The sequence below is a fragment of the Rhipicephalus microplus genome, chromosome 1 (assembly GCF_043290135.1).
Source record: "Rhipicephalus microplus isolate Deutch F79 chromosome 1, USDA_Rmic, whole genome shotgun sequence".
Taxonomy (NCBI): domain Eukaryota; kingdom Metazoa; phylum Arthropoda; class Arachnida; order Ixodida; family Ixodidae; genus Rhipicephalus; species Rhipicephalus microplus.
The window spans coordinates 264,705,535-264,726,010 of record NC_134700.1 but is presented as its reverse complement, the minus strand read 5'-3'; the positions used below and the strand labels follow the sequence as shown (position 1 = coordinate 264,726,010).

The 20,476-nt window shown below is 44.0% G+C and overlaps 1 protein-coding gene across 1 annotated transcript in view; it reads left to right on the top strand.

Annotated features, from left to right (window-relative positions):
• Positions 1 to 20,476, top strand: part of LOC142815782 (long-chain-fatty-acid--CoA ligase 5-like) — a 64,535-nt gene that overhangs the window by 13,482 nt on the left and 30,577 nt on the right. The window contains exons 3-6 of the mRNA XM_075894153.1: positions 9,444 to 9,511; positions 13,893 to 13,991; positions 15,286 to 15,385; positions 18,882 to 19,054. Coding sequence (XP_075750268.1) covers positions 9,444 to 9,511; positions 13,893 to 13,991; positions 15,286 to 15,385; positions 18,882 to 19,054 — 440 coding nt within the window. The remainder of the gene's footprint in view (positions 1 to 9,443; positions 9,512 to 13,892; positions 13,992 to 15,285; positions 15,386 to 18,881; positions 19,055 to 20,476) is intronic.

Genomic DNA, 20,476 nt, shown 5'->3' with positions numbered 1-20,476 from the left:
GGTACTTCTGTTTGCCCGAACGGGGTGAAATTTTTCTCACATATTTTTTTTTTTTACATGAGAAAAGCGTAGTCCTTATATCACTTATATAATTATTACGATCTTAATGTAAACAGTTAGTATTTGCAGAGCATTGCAAGACTTCTTGCATAACAATTTTTATTGTTGATTAAAATGCCTTATACACACCTTGTAGTTAGTTACTTCCATTCCACAGCAAATCTGGAGCAATACGAACCATTATAATGACTCATAACCATAAAAGTTTACTGGCAGAAGAAGAATGTAAAAAAACTATTGTCACTTGTTCATGGTACAAAACGAAAACTATGCAACTTACTACACAACTGATTGCATACTTGAAATCGGCATGGAAACCTATGTAAACAAGATTTTTATCCTCTAGGCCAGAGATTATACTTTCCTTTTAAAAATAACGATGAAGGGAATGATGTTAAAACTGGGTATTTCAGATTGATGTGCGAGATCTGGCATTCTGGCTGAGAAATTTTCAAAAACAGAAAAATGAAGATATAGCTTTTATTTTCACTAAAAAAATCAATACAAATACAATACATACAATACAATCAATACAAAAACTATAGATTAAAAAAATTTGCTTTAAGTTTCCTAAAGAAGGGCAGGTCACTTGCCTCGATTCCCTCGTCAACATGTCCCGTGTTGTCCCACGCACTAGGTCCCTGCTTTCTTCGTAATGTTGCAACTCCCCTATAATCCTATGTTATCCATAATATTTTTTGTTTCTTTATTCTTTATTCAAAAAAAACCTTACAGGCCCCAGAACAGGGCATTGGGTAAAGGGGGGAGGAATCGGAATGGTACAGACAGGTAACGAACAGTTTACAGGCAGGATCAGTGCAAGAACAACGACAAACTATATATATATATAAATGAAATCACATTTTAGGCTATACAGGGCGAGGTAAATTTGAGGGAATACAGCACTTGTAGATATGAACATGGCGACAGAGGGATACATTTTAAAATAAAAGACAAGGGGAATATAAATCACCGTTACGCAATGCACTCAGAATACAGAAACAGGGTCACATGGTGAACAGAGTGAGTAGCTGACGGCGAAATGTATCGGGATTAGATATGGAGGCTATGCAATCAGGGAGGTCATTCCAAAGACGAACGGCCCGAGGCAGTGGTGATGAATTGAATGCATTAGTTGACCTGTATATGCGCATGAAGCTGAACTGATTATGCAATCTGCGTGAAAAAGAATGAGGTGTTTGAAGCTGAAGCCCCGTTCGTTTATTAGAGGTAATATATTACTGGAACAGACAGAGAAGAGCAATATTGCGACGGCTATCCAATGACGGCAGCTGAAGGTCTGATTTAATTTGCGTTATGTTTGACGTGATGTCGTAGTTTCGTGATATGAAGCGGGCACCTCTATTTTGAATCCTTTCTACCATATTAATCAAGTAGTTTTGATGAGGGGACCAAATTGCTGAGGCGAATTCTAATATTGGCAGAATAAAGGTAAGAAAGGCTAGTTTTCGAATATTAGTAGGGGAATTTCTCAAGTTGCGGCGTAGGTAGCCCAGTGAACGTGATGCTTTGGCACAGGTAGACTCGATATGCGAGGCCCATGAAAGATTCTCTGTGAGAAGAACACCTAGGTATTTGTAGGAAGAAGTGTGGGAAAGCATGGTATTGTTCAAGTAATAGGAGAATTCAGATTTTACGTGTTTACGGGTGAAAGACATTACCTCACATTTTGTTAAGTTCAGTTTCATAAGCCACTTGTCGCACCAGTTACAAATATGGTTGAGATCTGCTTGAATGGTTAAGTGGTCATTACTGGAGTTTATAGAACGGTATATTATACAATCATCGGCAAATAGACGCATGCAAGAAGTAATCTCGGAGGGTAAGTCATTAATGTAGATTAAAAATAGTAAGGGCCCAAGGACGCTGCCTTGTGGTACGCCCGAATTAACAGAAGAAAAAGGGGACGCAAGATTGTTAACAACAGTGAACTGCTGTCGAAAAGAAATGAAGTTTCGAATCCAGGTTAATGTTAAAGAATCAAGTCGTAGAGCAGATAGCTAAGAGATTAGTCGGCAATGGGGCACACGATCAAAGGCTTTAGAAAAGTCAAGAAAGATACAGTCCGTTTGAAGGTTGCTATTCATGTTTGAGTGTAAATCGGTGGTGAATTCAAACAGTTGTGTGTCACACGAAAATCCCTTTCTAAAACCATGCTGATTAGGAAAGAAAAAATTGTTCGTCTCGAGGTGATTGTACACGTGTGAACTGATTATGTGCTCAAGCATTTTGCAGCATATGCAAGTTAAAAATATGGGTCGATAGTTGTCAAGCGAGTGAACATCTCCAGTTTTGTGAATTGGTTTTATCTTTCCTATTAACCAGTCGTCCGGTAGCATGCCAGATGTTAGAGATTGGTCAAAAATTTGGCATAATATTTTGGTTGATATGGGGAGGGTGTTCTTTAGTATCTTGGAATTAATGTTGTCAATACCGGCTGATACTGTCTATACTGTCTTCCTCATCAAATCGAAGTTTCTGTTCTATATGTTAAGTCCTAATGATATTGTCACGTCACTCCAGGGGGTGTCGACAAGGTTCATAGACGTCTCAGCAACAGGGCTCTAACCAAGCGCGTCGGTTGGGCTTGTTTGCCAGAGCAGGGGGGGGCGGGGGGGGGGGGCACGGGCACTTTTTTCTTCTCTGTCGTGTGGGCCTTCACCTTGGCATACGACCCACTACTAGAAGTAGGTGGCAATATTCCTCCTCAACAAAAAAAAAAAAAGAGCACCGTCCCGATGCTGTAAAGTTATTGCAAAAAAAAACCAAAACAAAGTAGTTTAAACAATGAAAAAGGGCACCAATAATGAAATGTTATATGGGATAAGTTCACTAATGATGAGGCAATTGTCGGAGCACAAATGAAAAAAACACAGGAAAAGTGGTCTTTTAGGAACGCGCAAAATAAGGCTTCATGCGCACCACATGAACTATGTCAGAGGTCGGTTGTTTTCGTTGTACCCATCGTGATGATGTAGCGTCCGGAACCACTTTGTAGTTTACGTCGCTCACGCGTCGTAATAGTATATACGGACCGAAGTATCTGCTGAGCAACTTTTCGGAGAGGCCACGGCGCCGAACAGGGGTCCAAACCCAAACTTGGTCTCCCGGACTGTTAGATACGTCATTGTGACGCATATTGTAACGTCGTGCATCGACCTGCTGCTGCTGACCAATGTGTAGCTGGGCGAGCTGGCGAGTTTCCTCGGCACGCTCTGCAAATTCTTCTGCGTCAGTTGTTAATTGATCGGCATCTTCACAAGAAAGCATCGCATCCAGCATCGTCTGAACTTCGCGGCCGTAGAGAAGTCGAAACGGTGTAAATCGGGTTGTTTCTTGAACAGCGGTGTTATAAGCGAACGTCACATAAGGCAAAATGCGATCCCATGTTTTGTGTTGGACGTTGATGTACATGGAGATCATGTCTGTGACTGTCTTATTCAGTCGCTCGGTTAAGCCGTTGCTCTGCGGATGGTAAGCAGTCGTCGTTCGATGCCTAGTGTTACTTAGTCGAAAAGCTTCATCAATAAGCTGTGCAGTGAACGCTGTTCCTCTGTCGGTTATCACTGTAGATGGAGCACCGTGGCGCAGAACAATGTGGCAAATGAAGAACTGTGCTACCTCAAAAGCCGTGGCTCGTGGTATCTCGGAGGCAGAAAGACGTCATGACGGGAGATAGATGGCGAGGTATAACGGCGCTATGACCCTCTAGATAGTCGATAAGCAGTCGAATCTCTTCATCCTCTCGCTGGCGTCTGCTCAAGTCAGATGAGCTAAGGGTGCCCAGGAAACCGTCATCGTCCTCTTCTTCTTGATTGACTAAAGGTGCACGCGACAGCGTATCAGCGTCTTCATGCGTCCGTCCAGACTTATATACGATGCTCACATCAAATTCCTGTAGACGCAAGCTCCATCGGGCCAGTCGTCTAGAGGGATCACGAATGTTTACCAACCAGCAGAGGTGATCGCCCACACTACTGCGAGACACTCTTTCTCTGTGGTCGTGTAATTCACCTCAGTACAGGACAGTAAGCGGCTGGCGTAGGCTCTGACTCAGTCTTTGCCGTGTTGATGCTGGACGAGCACTGCGCCGAGGCCAATGTTACTGGCGTCAGTGTGCACCTCTGTGTCAGCATCATCGTCAAAATGTGCAAGAACAGGGGCTGATTGCATCCGCTGTCGTAGCTCGGCAAAAGCAGCCTGTTGCTCAGTAGCCCATACAAACGGTGTGTCGTCGCGTGTGAGGCGAGTCAAGGGTTCTGCTATCTTCGAAAACCCTCTAATAAATCGTCAATAGTAGGCGCATAAGCCCAGAAAGCGCCGAACAGTCTTTTTGTCTGTAGGATGCGGAAACGCGGCTACAGCGGCAAGTTTGTCGGGGTCGGGTCGGACTCCTTTGGCGTTGACTACATGGCCAAGGAATTTGAGCTCTTCATAACCAAAGTGACACTTCTGCAGTTTGAGTGTAAGATCTGCTGATTGAATAGCCTGTAGCTCACTCCTGAGGCGGTGAAGATGTTGCTAGAAGGTTTCAGAAAAAACGACAACATCATCAAGGTATACGAGACAAGTTTGCCACTTCAGACCAGTAAGCACAGTGTCCATCATTCGTTGGAAGGTTGCGGGCGCTGAGCACAAACCAAAAGGAAGGACTCGAAATTCATACAGGCCATCAGGGGTCACAAAAGCCGTTTTCTCGCGGTCTCGCTCGTCAACCTCAATCTGCCAGTACCCGCTTTTTAAATCCAAAGAAGAAAAATAGTGGGCGCGGCGTAATCTGTCTAACGATTCGTCGATGCGTGGCAGCGGGTACACTTCCTTTTTAGTCACGCTGTTCAGCTTCCGGTAATCGACGCAAAAACGTAGCGTTCCGTCTTTCTTCTTGACTAGGACGACCGGAGAGGACCACGCACTGTTGGAAGGCTCGATGATGCCGTCGTCAAGCATTTCTCGAACTTGCGTACGAATGGGTTCTCGTTCCTTCGCTGACACACGGTAAGGCTGTTAGTGTACTGGGCGAGCGTCGTCGTAAGTGATGATTCTGTGCTTAGTGATCGAAGTCTGGCGCACCTTAGAGGAAGCAGCGAAGCATGACTTGAATCCAAGCAAGAGTTTTCGCAGTGCTGTCTGGTTTTTTGGTGTGAGGTTAGAATTAATATCGATATTGTTTAGAGATGTATCGGCGGCCTCCAATGCGTCCGACGAGAAGCAGGTGGGAACGGTTCCTAATTCATCTGCAAACACTAACGAAGTGCCACGGAAAAGGTGTCGGTGTTCGTTGCTGAAATTTGTAACGAGCAGTTGAGATCGGCCATCACGTAGCTGTATGATACTCCTAGCCGCACAAACACCTTGAGTCAGCAGGTGTTAAAAATTATTTTCTGCAATCGCTTCACCATTTCGCAATCCACAGCATGTGACGTCGACAATACCACTGGCTCTTGGAGGAAGCGTTATACTTTCAGCAGAAACGCAAAGAACGTCGGTACGTTGTTGGTCGTCCTGCTTATCGATTGCTCGGTCGGCTGAGAAGGTGATGCGATTCTCTTAAAGATCAATGACAGCTCCATACTCCTGCAGGAAGTCAACACCAAGAATAACGTCGCGTAAACGTTCACGGAGCACAAGGAAACTTCCTACAAAAGTATAACCGCAGACCCAAACTCTACTCGTGCAGGTTCCAAGCGGAGAGACGGTGTGGCCACCAGCCGTTCGAATCACGGAGCCATGCCAGGGCGCGATTACCTTCTTTAGTAGTCTGGTCATTTTCCCGCTTAGTATCGAATAGTCAGCCCCGGTATCAACTGAAGCACCTACTGCATAGCCGTCTATCAGCACCGGTGTATCCAGAAAAAGCCGCACATATCGCTCAGTCGAATATTCACCCTTTATTGTTAGCGTCGATCGGAGGTCTTCAGCACGTCGACTGCCAGCGACCTCGCCTCCAAGGGCCGCTTGCGTTAGTTTTCCCGGTGGTGACTGGAGGACCGTGTGCCAGCATGGCGCTGTAGCGAAGATGAAAAGCGCCTCGGCGACGGTGAGCGCGGCTGCCGTCCAGAAGGCGGTGGCATGCGCTGTTGAGCCAGGTAGTCCTCAATGTCCCGCGGTCGCTGGCCATACTGAGGAGGCCTTAATATACTGAAAATCCGCACAGCCCGAGGCGCCGGTATGGACACTGGTGGTACAAATGGTCCGCTTCACCGCAGTGGAAGCACAAAGGTCGGCGATCAGGAGTGCGCCAAACATCAGATTTCCGAGGCGAAGCACGTCTGTCGTCAAGGTAGTGTGCTGGTTGTTCCGCAAGATGCACAGGGCTGGCGTAAACGAGAGGTGGGGGTGTGCGTGTGTTCTCGTAGTACCGGAGAGGCGGCGCCGACTGAAGTGAAACCGTAGGAGGTGCCTGAACAAACAGCGGGTAAGAGGAAGCTGGGCGCTTCAAGGCTTCCCCATAGGTCGCACGGTGGTAGTCAGCCGGGGCGGGTGTGGCGTTATTCATACTCACAGGGTCACGAAGGGCATGATGCAGCTCGTCCGTGACGATGCTTGCAATGGAACTCATTGTAGGTAGTGGTGGTGTGGCAGCCTTTTGCAGCTCCTCGCGTACTATGGAGCGGATAAGGTCGCGCAGACACTCAGTGTTGCTCCCAATAGTCGTGAGAACTTGAGCAGTGGACGTGTTCACTTGCCGCTCATACAGGGTGGATCGATGCTGAAGCATCTTTTCCATCGTGACGGCTTCGGACAAAAGCTCGGCGACCGTGTTCGGAGGGCTCCGTACAAGGCCAGCGAAAAGCTGCTCCTTAACTCCCCGCATCAGGTGACGCACCTTTTTTTCTTCTGTCATACTCTGATCAGCCCGTCGGAACAGGCGCGTCATATCTTCCACATAGGTCGTGACAGTTTCATTGGGCATCTGGATGCGGGCCTGGATCCCTCGCTCCGCTCGTTCGTGGCGATTAGCACTTCTGTAAGTATCCAACAGCCGGCGGCGGAATTCGGGCCACGATTTCATCTGTTCCTCGTGATTCATGTACCAGGTACGTGCTCCATCCTCCAAATTGAAGTACACACGTCGTAGTTTGGCCGCGTCGTTCCAGTCGTTCAAAGCAGCCACGCGCTGGAAGTCGACCAACCAGTCCTCGACGTCTTCGAACTCGGTGCCATGAAACGATGTCGGAACCTGTGGACTTTCGAGGGTGTACCGAGTCACCAAGCGGTTTTCCGTACCTGTTAAAGTGGTTAAAACGGACGTGCTCATCATACTGGTGTGAACTGTAGGGTCAGCTTTGGGTGGCAATCCTCTGATCCTGCGACTTGTCTGATGAACGGGAGTGTTGACTCGCACTGGGCTAGTGGTGCCGCTTCCAGGAGGGGTCTGAAACATTCGTGAGGGGCCTACCCAGCACCTCCACCAATTGTCACGTCACTCCAGGGGGTGTCAACAAGGTTTATAGACATCTCAGCAACAGGGCTCTAACCAAGCGCGTCGGTTGGGCTTGTCTGCCAGAGCGGGGGGGGGGGGGGGGGCACGTGCACTTTTTTCTTCTCTGTGTCTGTGGTGTGAGCCTTCACCTTGGCAATACGACCCACTACTAGAAGTAGGTGGCAGTATTGTTATTCCATTATTTCTCTCATCGTCCTCCCCTTCAGCATTTTTCAAGCCTTTCATTTATTCACTGGCTTTACAATTCTTAGCATGGCTTACAGACAAGAACCTACCCGAAACCACTGTTAATTAACAGGATTTATCTTGTGGTCTCTGTTTGTACCACATGCGATAAATGCCATTAGACCATAGATTTCGCTCATATGCTCTAGCATTGCTCCACATTACGTAGCAACAAGGAAAATACTGAAGAATAGGGGCACGTAGCTTTACGCAGTCCTACATTAGAGGGACAATTATGGGCAGTCCAATGGGCCCGGGAAGCGGCTAAGGCTAGGTCTTTCAGTCCCAACCTGGGAGCGGCCCGCTTCGGGCTAGGACACTAGCACAGCCTATTGGACAATAATAATGTTCTTTCATCCATTCATCTATCCAAATTTGTTATTGTCCCTGCTGCAATGATTCATTCATGTTGAGCTGTTGAGCACAACATCACAGGTTTGATTCTTAGCCATGCAGTCACTCCAAAGAGATTAAAATGGAAAAATAAAAAACAAAACCTACATCATAATGAGATTTAGTTATCTAATAAGTTCATGATAGTAAAAATTAGTCTCTTGCTTATCATTATGTTTCTACTAGCCCACGCTATACTTCAACATGCAAGACATTATTGAAATTTAACATGCAAAAAAAACCCCCCAAAAAACACCGGCGTAATGTGCTATGGGTACCCGTTAACTGCAAGGAGGTCAAAATGATTCTTTTGCTTACCATCATGTTTCTACTACCCCATGCCATAGTTCAACATTTAAGACATTTCTGAAATCTAATGCAAAAGAAAAATGCCGGTGTACCTAATATGCTTTGGGTACTTGTTAACTGCAAGCAGGTCAACATTATTCTCTTGCTTGCATTGATGTTTCACGCAGCCTATGCTATAATTTTGACATGGTAAACATTAAAGCTTCAGACTGATAGAAAACTGATTGTCCATTCAACTTTCCATCAAACGCTAATTTTTTAAAATACATTTCAACTTTGTTTGATAACATTTTACAGAAGCATATCTCAAAATTTTTCTGCATTGTAATGCTTTTGAAAGTCCTGCTAGGTAGCCATTCGCTATGTCATCATAACTTGAGAAATGCTAATGTTGATATTTTTCAATTATTGGCATGCTACACGATGCAGCTTCATTTGATATCTCAGGCTGTCAGAGCTGAGAACCAGGATATGAAACTTCTAGGACTGCTTTTATTGTCTTTGAGAGGAGCAGCTACTTCTCATTTAACTGTTGAATCTGCTTTTGATTCATTGTTTATACAATCTTATCTGAAGAGTTTATCAAAGCTCTTAGATAAGAAAAATAATTGTCAAATATGATTTTCATGTTAAAACTATTATAATTTAGAGCACATAATTTATGGGGCCATATACATTAGTATTTTATTTTTTTTATGTTCTGCTGAGGGCTCTTGTCTTTATACGAGACGACTTGAAATATAATGCCAAATGTCCTCCATATATCTTATCTCCTTGGTCGACATTGTGAGATGCGCAAGCAGCACATCTCACAACAAAGTCTCATGTCAAGAGTATGTCACTGAGTGCACTATGGTGCACTCAGTTTGTATTAGGTATTCTCTCGTTCTTTCTGATAAAAATCTCCATTGTTAATGGTGCAATCTTGCATGATAGATTGTCTGAGCACATGGAATTTTTATTCACAGCATTGGTGTTATCGTTTTTCTAGAAAACAAGAAGGCCTGTGGTTACTGGAGCAAGGACCTGAAAGAGCTTCACTGGATAAGCTATGAAGAGGTTCGTAACAGAGCAAGTTTATAACTGCTGTAGAAGCACTCTGCAAAAAGCGCAATTTGAATATCTGCTCTGACTTGAGATTGGTAGCTCACTACATGTTAGCTCCCTACATGACTGCATAATAAACATTTATTATGGGCATTATTGTAAACTAGGGATACTGAATTGGTTTTCACTTTCGTGTGAGCCTTCAGATCACTAGCAGACCAGTTTGAGCACTCTACAAGATCTATTATCAGGTTCTAAATGCATGCATCCCCACAGGTCTCAGAAGTACCCCCTCACTAAGTTTTGACTGGCCTTTGCTCAAGGGACGTTATCAGGGTGAGCGATGTCATTGGGGCAAACAGCTGCTCCAGTGACGCAAATCACAGAGGGAAATATGGAATTGTGATTCCCTACTACAGCTCTAAGCTTCCGGTGGATGGCGAGCATCAGCTGTTTGTGTTACAATGTGCTCCATGTCGATGTTAGCAGTGCAACCAGTGATTCTGTCGAGGTTTTCTTCCTTTAGCGCCATGGATTGCCCTTTGAGTGCTGTGGGCTGTAGACTTAGAGATTGGCAATAGGTCAAGCTGCAACATTCTGTGCCTTTTCAAGGCAACCAATGTGTATAGTGGAGTAGCTACTATATTGCAGCCGCACAGTGAGCACGAGAACAGAAAATCTGTGCTATGTAGATCAGCCAGCAGCTACATTTCTAGCAGAGCCTCATGGTGTAGAGCTTAACGAGAAAAGCATGTGGAGCGTGACCTCGACGACCTTCCATGTGTTGGCAGATGTTCATGAAAAGCAGAGCTTGGCACATACCACTTATAACTGCTGTTAAGGAAATGACTAACATTAAATAGCCTGTAGCTTCCTCTATACAGAGTGCTTCACTTAAAATCTAGTGATATAATTATGTTGTTATGGTAGGGATGTGTGAATATCCGAATTTTAACTCGGATCGAATAATGCCTAAGCGAATAATTTGATTTTTCTTTCAAATAGCTAGTATTCAAAGTTTCAAACAATTCTACTGGCCGAATATCTAAAATGCAACAAAACTTAATGGTGCAACTCGATTAGGGTGGATGGATAAAACAAACACTAACATCGTTGCAATACTGATTGTTGGCCTAGTAAATAACACACACACACAAAGTAAAGAAACGCTCATGGACAAGCCGCTTGTGCTTGTTGTCGAGTGTTTCTTTACTTTGTGTGTGTGTTATTTGCGGCCAAAGCATGTCAGTAAACATCGTTACAGTTGGCCTTTTGCTAAAACTTGTACCAATATCGAAGTTCAAAAGTGAGTGCGTGTTTATTTTCAAAAAGATTGTCATTTTCACACATAAAAAAAAAGCACAGGAAAACAGTCAAGCCTTTCACAATTTCAATGACGAAACGAAGGCACGGACTTGATGCATAGTTCAGTCGCTTGTGTTTCAAGCGCCGCAAGACATCGCCACTTTGGCCCGTGATACTCTTAGTGTTTATCTTCACATGTTAAAATTTGTCCATGCTACCCAGTCATCACTGCTGCATTGCAGCGCTCATTCGCAAACGCCCAACAATTCGGCGTGCACTTAAAACGTTGTTCTGAATGGGCACCTTAAGATTTTTGGGCCTGGAATTCCCATGGCAATGAAGTGCAACAATACCGTTGTCAGATTAGCTGTATTGTGTGACAATAGGGGTAAAAAAATTAATGCAGCAGTGGTGCCAAGCCTGAAGCAAGCACGAACCTGCGCTGCCCTCTTTGTTTATCTTCGGTTTTTTCTTTCATTCCCCCAATCTTTGTTTTCTTTTTTCTTCTTTTTCTCCCTTTTTCTCGATGTGACAAAAAATCACAGCATATCCACGGAGTGAATTATGATTAGTGAGGCGAAGCACTCGTCAGTTCGTTCGTGCTTTCATCCGCCCATTTGTTCTTGCTTCCGTCCGTGCGTCAGTCCGTGTGTCCGTTGATCCGTGTGACTATCGGTGCATCCATCCTTCCGTGCCTCCCTCCATGCATCCGTCGGTTCTTCCGTCCATGCGTCTGTTCGTGTGGCTGTCTGTCTGTCCGTGCATCCGCCCCTCTGTCTAGTGAACACTCCAAGTACAGCCATCTCGCATCTTTTCGCCATGTATTATATACAAGTGCTGCTATCCAGCGGGCATTTAAGGACCGCTCTTTCGGGTATGTGCCACTGGTGGCTATATACACCATCGGAGGATGGACACACCCACACGCAAAGGAGCTTCGCCCCTATAAAACTTTTTGTTGGGCCGAGCGCATGCTCGCTTATTCAAAGTGCTCGAAGTACAAGAGGAAGAAACTTCTCCTTGGCGCGAGCACGTGTTCACTTCATTGGGTACGACAATGCTTTGGCGCAAAGCTTCAAAGCAAAGCGAGCACGTGTTCAATATGCTGTAGATGACTATGCCATGATTTTGCCTGCGTTGCACCATGCTGTGACCACAAATGATGACATAATACGACAGCGTCAGACAGCCCGGGCCCATAAATGGGCTCCACGCTCGTAACTAGTGACCGTACTCCTCTGTGAGCCTTTAGGGTGTTAGGAATGGCACTGCTGAATAGAATGGTGGCTCTTCTAAATCGCTTTCCACCCACAAAAGTTGAAAATATAAGTAACAAAAAAATGTGCATAATAAAGCTGCCGACACGACATAGCATCTGTATTTTTTATTTCGTCTAGCCGTAACTGGCAGTACATGTTTCGTGTAAATATTGCCGCAGCAGGTTGGCCACATTCAAGGGGCCCACCGCAATCATCATGGCAAGTTCAGCGTCGTTGGTCATGGTTGAGTTCAGCGTGTTGAAGCTCAAGTTGTTCTATGCCACCACCCAGACGCACTTTATCCAGGTAGTGCTATCGCACAGGTTTATCCCACTCACGTGCGTATGCGCTTGAATCCATTAAGTCCACAGGTGCACCAAGAAGACAGAAAAACAGACAGCTCCACAGTGCCACCGCAGTCATATCAAGCCACTCAGATCGCCAAGATGGCGGCATCCTACCCACCTACCTACCTATCTACCTACCTACCTACCTACCTACCTACCTACCTACCTACCTACCTACCTACCTACCTACCTACCTACCTTTTACCACCACTTTATACCATTATTTATATCATTTTTGCACCGCTTTATACCATATGTCGCATTAGTTACGCATCGTGAAAGCGTATGACAGCATTGAGCATGTAGTTTTAGTTATTCAGTTGCACAACATGACACTCCCAAATTACATTACGGCATGGACTGAGGAATTTTTGTGTAATCGAAGGTTTCGTTCCCAAAGCGCATTTCTTCGTCTACGTACACGCAAACACGAGGCGTTCCACAAGGGGGCAATCCTTTCTCTTATTTTATATCGACATGCTATCAATGTATGTCGATGTTGAACATAAACAGTGGGATGAAATATTACCCTACGTAACCTTCGCATATAATACAGCCGTTCAAGAAACAACCCACGTTGCCCCTTTCGAACTAGTATTCGGCCGAAGAGTGACCACCCCACTGGATGCCATGTTACCACTACAGGACAAAAACAGCTATCCACCTGACATAGATGACTTCTTGCAAAGAGCCGAAGAAGCACGACAATTGGCAAGATACCGAATACGCCGTCAACAGCGCGTCGACTCTAGTCGGTACAACAAGCGAAGCTGTGACGCACTTTATCATCCCGGTGACAAAGTGTGGATATGGATCCCAGTGCGCCGCCACGGACTTTCTGAAAAGCTTCTTTGTCGATACTTCGGCCCTTATGAAGTACTCAACCGTATCAGCGACGTCACTTATGAAGTCAGATCTGCGGGACACGTGAGCTCAAGACGCCGCAATCCCACAGAAGTGGTACACGTAGTCCGCATGAAGCCCTATCATGACAGGTCGTCGGAAAACGAGTGAGAGTGCACATGTATCATTTCACTCTCTCAAGCATCGGGACGATGCGGCTGAGGAGGGGGATAATGCCGCGGCAGGTTGGCCACGTTCAAGTAGCCCGCCGCAATCATCATGGCAAGAGCACCAGCAAGACCCGACAGGCATGCGCCACGCGTTTGTGAGCTTGGACTACGAGGAAGAGGAAGATAGTTGAATCTGTGCCTCTCGGCTACTCGGACTCGACGACCATAGTCATTAGACTCGTGGGCACAAGTTCGCCCTAATAAAGACGCTTGTTTTTTAGCCTGTCTGCCTCAGCATCGCTACAATATACTATTAAATATTCGGTTCAAACTCAGTATTTTTGGCCACTTTTCAGCACTATTCAATTCGATTCGAGATGAAATTTCAATATTTGCACATCCATAGTTCTGACCTTAGTGCTTGCCACTGACTATACCTCTAACCTTTGCTTTAATCTGCCAAATGCAGCTCCTGGAAAAATGCCAAATGTTTGGGTCTGGACTGCTCTCCCTGGGACTAGTACCTCGTGAGAGCATTGCCATGATCAACTGCAAGACTGGCCTTGAGGTGAGTACATCACATGTTATAACATGCATGTCCGCATGTGTGTGTGTGTGTGTGTGTGCACATTCATAATGTTGAGAAAGTAAAAGTACCTGTTGTGTCATTTCAGGTTGTTACTGTTGAAGAACAAGTATTTATTTTCCATATGCAATGAAAGTAGGTGATTGCCCCATGCTTTGTTAGGGACAGTTTTTCATGAAAAATGTTGATTTCATTGATATTATGGTTTTAGTGTAGTGGATGTGAGCCACACTAGTATCTAGCATTTTTACCATGATGGCACTTGACAGCTGAGAATTTGTAAGCCCGAGCATGAGGGCATGAGGGTTCAATTCTCGTCTGCGGTAGCTACACAATAATAGTGGCAGAACAAAAAAAACTATCTGTACACAAAGGTCACATAAAGAGGTGTGCCAAATAATATTGTAAATCCAGCTGTAAATTAACAGTATCGTGCCAGAAACAGTAGAAAAAAAATATATATTGGTCTCTCCTGCACAATGTAGACAGTGGCTTCATAAAGTGGGAGCCAAGAGGCTCAACAAGTATCGGCCAAGTTTGTGACTGTGAAAACATTCTCGGCATGTAATTATGCTATTGCTAATTTCATGCTGAATAGTTATTTTATATTTGTTCTTTAAGCTTTAATTGATGGTTACAATTTAATGCTTTGCTTCCTCCTACAATTATGTGAGGCAGCTTCTGACATACTAAACCCATGCTCCTTCAAGCATTAAGTGCCTTACAGTCACTTGTGTCATAGCAAGTCTGCTACAGTTCTACTTGCCAATGCTTATTGCTTATTGTTACTCAATCAAGCCTTTTTGCTTGCCACCATCATCCTAAGTCACTGAGGCAATTTTTCACATGTGTAGATTTATCCAAGTTCTCATATTTTTCATCGTACTATAATACAATGGGAGGACTCTTTATTGCCTTTCACCCCACTTGCAGTCTAAAACATTATTGACTTGGTTTGTATTTGCCTTCTTTATCTTTTTACTTACCATGCTTGGACTTGTATAAGGTTTACAGCATTGAATAAAGAAGAAAGGAGAAAAAGAATTCCCCTGTGGTAGCAGAACTTTGAAACTAATTGAACATTTGACATTCAGGAGATCTTTTCCGAACATTTTTATGCGAAGTTCTGAATTTTGACCAGTGAGCATTCGAAATTCTGTTATGGTAAAAGCACAGAATAACATGAAATGCTTTCCTTCCACATTAACTTTAGTTTAGTTTAGAAGTTTTAAGGACTCGCCAGATTCTGCGATTTACTGGACGTATATTTCTGCAGTACGTCATCTCAAACTACTCCATGTCCCACTACTCCATGGTTTCTTGTCCAGTCACAGCCAACGCCGACCTTGAGGCCACGTCGTTTGTTCTCCAACAAGGTTCGTTGCTGTTCAGATAATTACGCTCATGTGATACACTTGTTACCACGGGATGGAAATTTTCAAAATTAGACGTCTTTTCTACAGTCAGCCTTGTTCATTTTATCGAATGCCAATTAGAAACTGCCGGAAACGGCTCGTTGTAGCGAAATGTATCTCGTAACTTTATTTCAACTACACCATCTCTAATACGGTCAAGGCGCAAGATCTTTGAACAAATCTGTGGTTTGGCTTCACATTATAAAGCTTGTGGCACTGTTACAGAAGAACAAAATGCCAAAGTTGGTTTTAATAAATAAAGGAGATTATGTGACTTAGTTTGAGCTGTCACATAAACTGAGCAATGCTTGGCAATTCATATTTGCATTCACAGAAGTCATAAAGCATGTGTGCTCACAGCTGCCTGCAATTTGCATATGAGTGGTGTTTGTAGTTTGCCTGTGCATGCTTACATTTCAACTTTCAATTTAATGTTCCATTTTAATTTATGAGCTTAGGGGCCACTGAAATTAGCAGTGGTTGTGCTTTCAGGGCTATGTTTGTTTGGTTTAAAAGAGGGGTGTGCGATTATTCGCAGTGGAATATCACTATTCAAACATCCCGAAGACAAACACTGTCAATGTCCAATGAACAGTGACCCCTTAATATTTATAATGTGTTTCACCCCCATCACATTTTTGTATTGTGGCAAAGCTGCATTCCTGGCTCCGCTATGGTCGCAATTGTACTGACTTAAGAAAACACCAATTTTAACATGTAATTGATAGATATGGCAGAGGTAGGAGCTCAATTATAGCTGTTTGGACCTGAAATTTGGGCAGGAAGTCCAAAAAATTGGACGTGAAATTTTTAGTCTTTAAAATTTGAGATGTTCTTATATAGCCTACGAGGCAGATTCAGAACTCAGAACTCGAAGGCAGCACACTCTTGTCTGCCACATCAGTTAAGCTTCCACAGAAATTGAAAGAAGAGGAGAGGGTTAGGAAATAACATCTTTGTGTTTCACGCGTAAGGTATTGTCGGCAACACTGTGGTCGCACCGAATACATGTACATAATACAATTCGTTGTCTGCATTGCCTCATTCTTCATAAGACAACTATGAAACACCACCCTGGCAGCGCTTCATCAACTTAGCCAAAAGAAACACTTTCATGTTGCTCTCCCTTAAGAATATGCTTATGAATTCTCTCCAACTCTCATTTTGGCAATTTCGCTTCGAAGTGTTAAGAAAATATTTGAAAAACATTCGATTTGATTCACGCTCACACTTCAACCCTCGAATTTGCTTTGTGCCCAAAATTTTGCTATTCATACAATATAGTTAAAAGCTTATCCATGAGTCCTGGGTACACAGGAGGTGCATAACTGATTTAAGCAAGAAGAAAAATACCAAGCATGTCATACTGGTATTGTAGGGGCCCTTTCAATTGTGATCAAGCTTGATCTGCATCAAGTTTCTCTATGTAAATCGGTTTATTAGCATAAGCTACAGGCGAAATCTAATAACGATTGAGGGATTCATTCCAAATCGCACCTGATCTAATCAAAAGTACGACATGGGACATGAGACGATCGTATGGCTCCCACCGATGTCACGCTGCAGAATTAAAGGGCCAGTAAACAGGCTCAGACTTTTTAACTCCTCAAACGAGCTTGCCGATTCGTGCAGTAAACTGCGGTGATCACAATTTTTGAATAATACAGCGCTGTGCACCACCCTCCATTTCGAAAAGCCATTTTCGTGCCTATTCCTTCCGCCTCGTAGAGTTTCCTAAAATTAACTAGAGCGGACTCTGTTGCTGCAATCGTTGAGCGACCATGGGAATGATGAATAGTACACACATTTGCCTAGTCTTCGTACTTGCGGCTTCATTTTTTGCTGTATTTCAGTATTGTTCTGAAAAAATATTCAACCCTTTTGAACTTCGCGACCCGATCCAAGATACCGATGAAGCACGGTGTTTTGCTGAGACTAAATAATGAAAATAAGAGTTTTTCTAGGCCTTCAACTAGTGCCCCTTTCCTTGGAAAAAAAAAAAACCTACTACGGGCCTGGTACACATAATCACATTATATTATGTGTATGAAACTTCTCTATTATGCTTAAATTTAAGCTTAAGTCTAAACATCTGTACTAAGTCTGTATTGTAGGATGCAAAATAAGTTAAAAAATGTGAATTGTTTGCTTGATCTTTTATCGCCATGAATCCCTTAAAGAGCCACTCACCAGACCCCATATCAAATTTTCGTTAGACCATGGAAGTTGTTGGGTGTCTGATGAGGAACATTTTATTAAAAAAATTTTTTGAATGCGTTCAATGCGAGCCGAGAAAATTGTTTTTTTGAAGTGGCGCGAAACAACGATGAGAGGATGTGAGCTCGAAACCCTTGCCGCTCCTCAGCGTAGACTTCACAAGCCAAATCTCTTCCCCACCCTCTTTGGCATCCGACCAAGAGGTCACGTGCGCATGACGTCCCCGAACAAGCCCAACCACTGTGCACGTGGGCGGCAGTTCTTTTTTGTTGTTGTTGTTCTTTTTATTGTTGTTTACCAGCGTTGTTTTGAGGTCTACTGCCTGTTTCTGCGGGATGGTTTGGAAGCGCTGGCTTAGAAGCAGTAGAATTTATCAGCACAATAAGTGCGCGAATGCGTAGAAGCATTCTACGGCTGTCGCATGCTCGATGCATCGACCACGGTATGCTGGCACATTAGCCCCGCATCTCGTTGCAATTCACAGGAGAAAAAATTTTAAAAATAAAGAGAACGCTCACATTCTTTTATTGCTTTTCATTATTTATCTAGAGATTTATTAATCTCTTCAAGCAAAAAAATAAATAAACTACGCATGTCATGTTAAATAATTTTTGCCATGTCACATGCCACTGTCGTCTACGTAGAAGACAATGTCACTGCATTGCCGTGTACGTAGAGCCATTCATACACGCACGTCATGCCCTCATTCTCTGGGAACGCATTCGCAAAAGGAAGGGGGAGAAGCGTTTGTTTTGAAATTTGACCCGTTTCCACGGCGCATAGCATTGCGAATTTTGGCAGACATGATCATGAACGCCTCATCTATGCATTGCGTTTGTCAGCTCAAAGTTCTCAAACCCGGTGAGTGGCCCTTTAAACTGCTGTTTGCTTCCATCGTGCATCAATGTTAATTATATTCACTGTACAAGCTACTTGAAGTATTTCAGTTCTTGAGCTAGGTAATGCATTTGAGATAGGTAATGTAGGTAATTTGAGATAAGTAATTTCAGTTCTTGGGATAGGTAATTTCAGTTCTTGAGATAGGTAATGCATTTATTTTACTATATCTTCTTAACTGATCTTTTCGTTTTTGTACATATCTCTAAGCACCTCGTGTTGCATCTTTTCTTTTTGCTTCTTTTTTTGCTGTTTATTTTTACTGTATCAACCATTGATCTTTACTATAAATTTCACTTCATGTTCCCTATTTTTTTTTTTTTTTTGTGATCGTTGCTTGCAGTGGAAAGCCCTGTATATATATGTGACTCTGTGGACAAAGTGCAGTACTTCATTAGCAAAAAGGAGCAGTTTCCAGCACTAAAAACTATTGTGTGTGCCGAAGATATTTCGCGGGATGTTACTGCAGTATGTCGCAGTAAGGGAGTGGAGTTGTTGCTGTGGAGTGACTGTCTGGTAAGAAGTCATTATAAATTATAATCTAAAACAAATGTTTACAACATCATAACACTTTAAAATGTGTCATTTCAATTTCGTGTATGTGTTAACTTACAAGCTTGGCACAGCGGCATGTGTTAACCTTCAACACAAGGCCATGAGTTCTAGATGCACTTGCTCAAAAACGCAAGGTATATTTAGTTTGTTATAGTGAAAAGAAAATCGATGGATTAGAATTCAAAGGAGTTGTATTATTATATTGTGTTAAGTGCTGAGGTGCTTTTTGTTGCACCAGGGTGGATGAGAACAAACATACCGTAAAAACCCTCGAATAGATCGGACCCACATATAGTCAGAGGTGCATTTCGGGCATTATAAATGTGAGAAAAAGAAGTTTTCATTCGAATATAGACCAAGGAAAACAGAAAAATACATTTAATTACGCTCAGTTACTCATAGTCATCTGACGAGCTCTCATCCGAAGCTGCCTTGTCGGACATGTCCTCCCACGGCACCTCGTCGTCAGTGCCATCGAGGGAGTTTGAAATAGAGCAATGTTTGAATGCGCGGCAAATGAGCACCTCGGGAATACCCGCCAAGCCTAGACTATCCACGAGCACAGCATCGCTGGCGATGCCCGCTTCAGTCGTTTCCGGCTCTCAGTACCTCATCCACTCCATATACAGCCGCCTGATGTGGTCCTTAAATGGCTTATTGATGCTCACATCAAGTGGCTGCAGCTGGGATGTCATCCTTCAAGGAATAACGACGAGCTCGGTGCGGCTGTCAAGCAGCAATCTTTTCACAAAGTCCGCCAGATGACACCAAAATGTGTGAACACAAACGTCGATGGGAGCTCTAGCAATGCTCTAGGCCGTCGACACCACACAGACTTGATCTAGTGAAGTACGAGCGATTTATTCATCCACTTTTCTCAAGAACTTCTCCCCCTTTGGCAGCGTCTTTCATCTGAACACGACGTAGTGTGGCAGCTATCCATCTGCCCCGCAGGCTATCATTACGGTCACCCGTGTTTTCTCATTTGCAGTTGATCGCATGGTAACTTGCCCGGAGCCTTTTTCATGAACTGTTAGAACCGAGGGCATATCGAGGTACACAGACGTCCGATCAGCGTTTCCTATCTAGCCCAACTGAAAAGAGACTGCCTTTCACAAGGAAATCACGTGTTTCTGAAAGCCCACAAGCAGGTATTCATAGTTTTCTGGCAGCTTCTGCGAGATTGATGTATGCCGACATAGGGAGAATCCAGCATGACACATGAAGAAAGACACCCAATGCTTGCTCACCTTAGAGACAGCCTGCTCAATGCCTTGATCTAGCGCAATCTCCCTTGCCTTTGCTTGCAACAGCTCAATGTTGACAGCAAGCTGTGGAGCCTGTTGCTTCAGAAAAAAGTTCGCCTCCCACCTCACTGGGCCA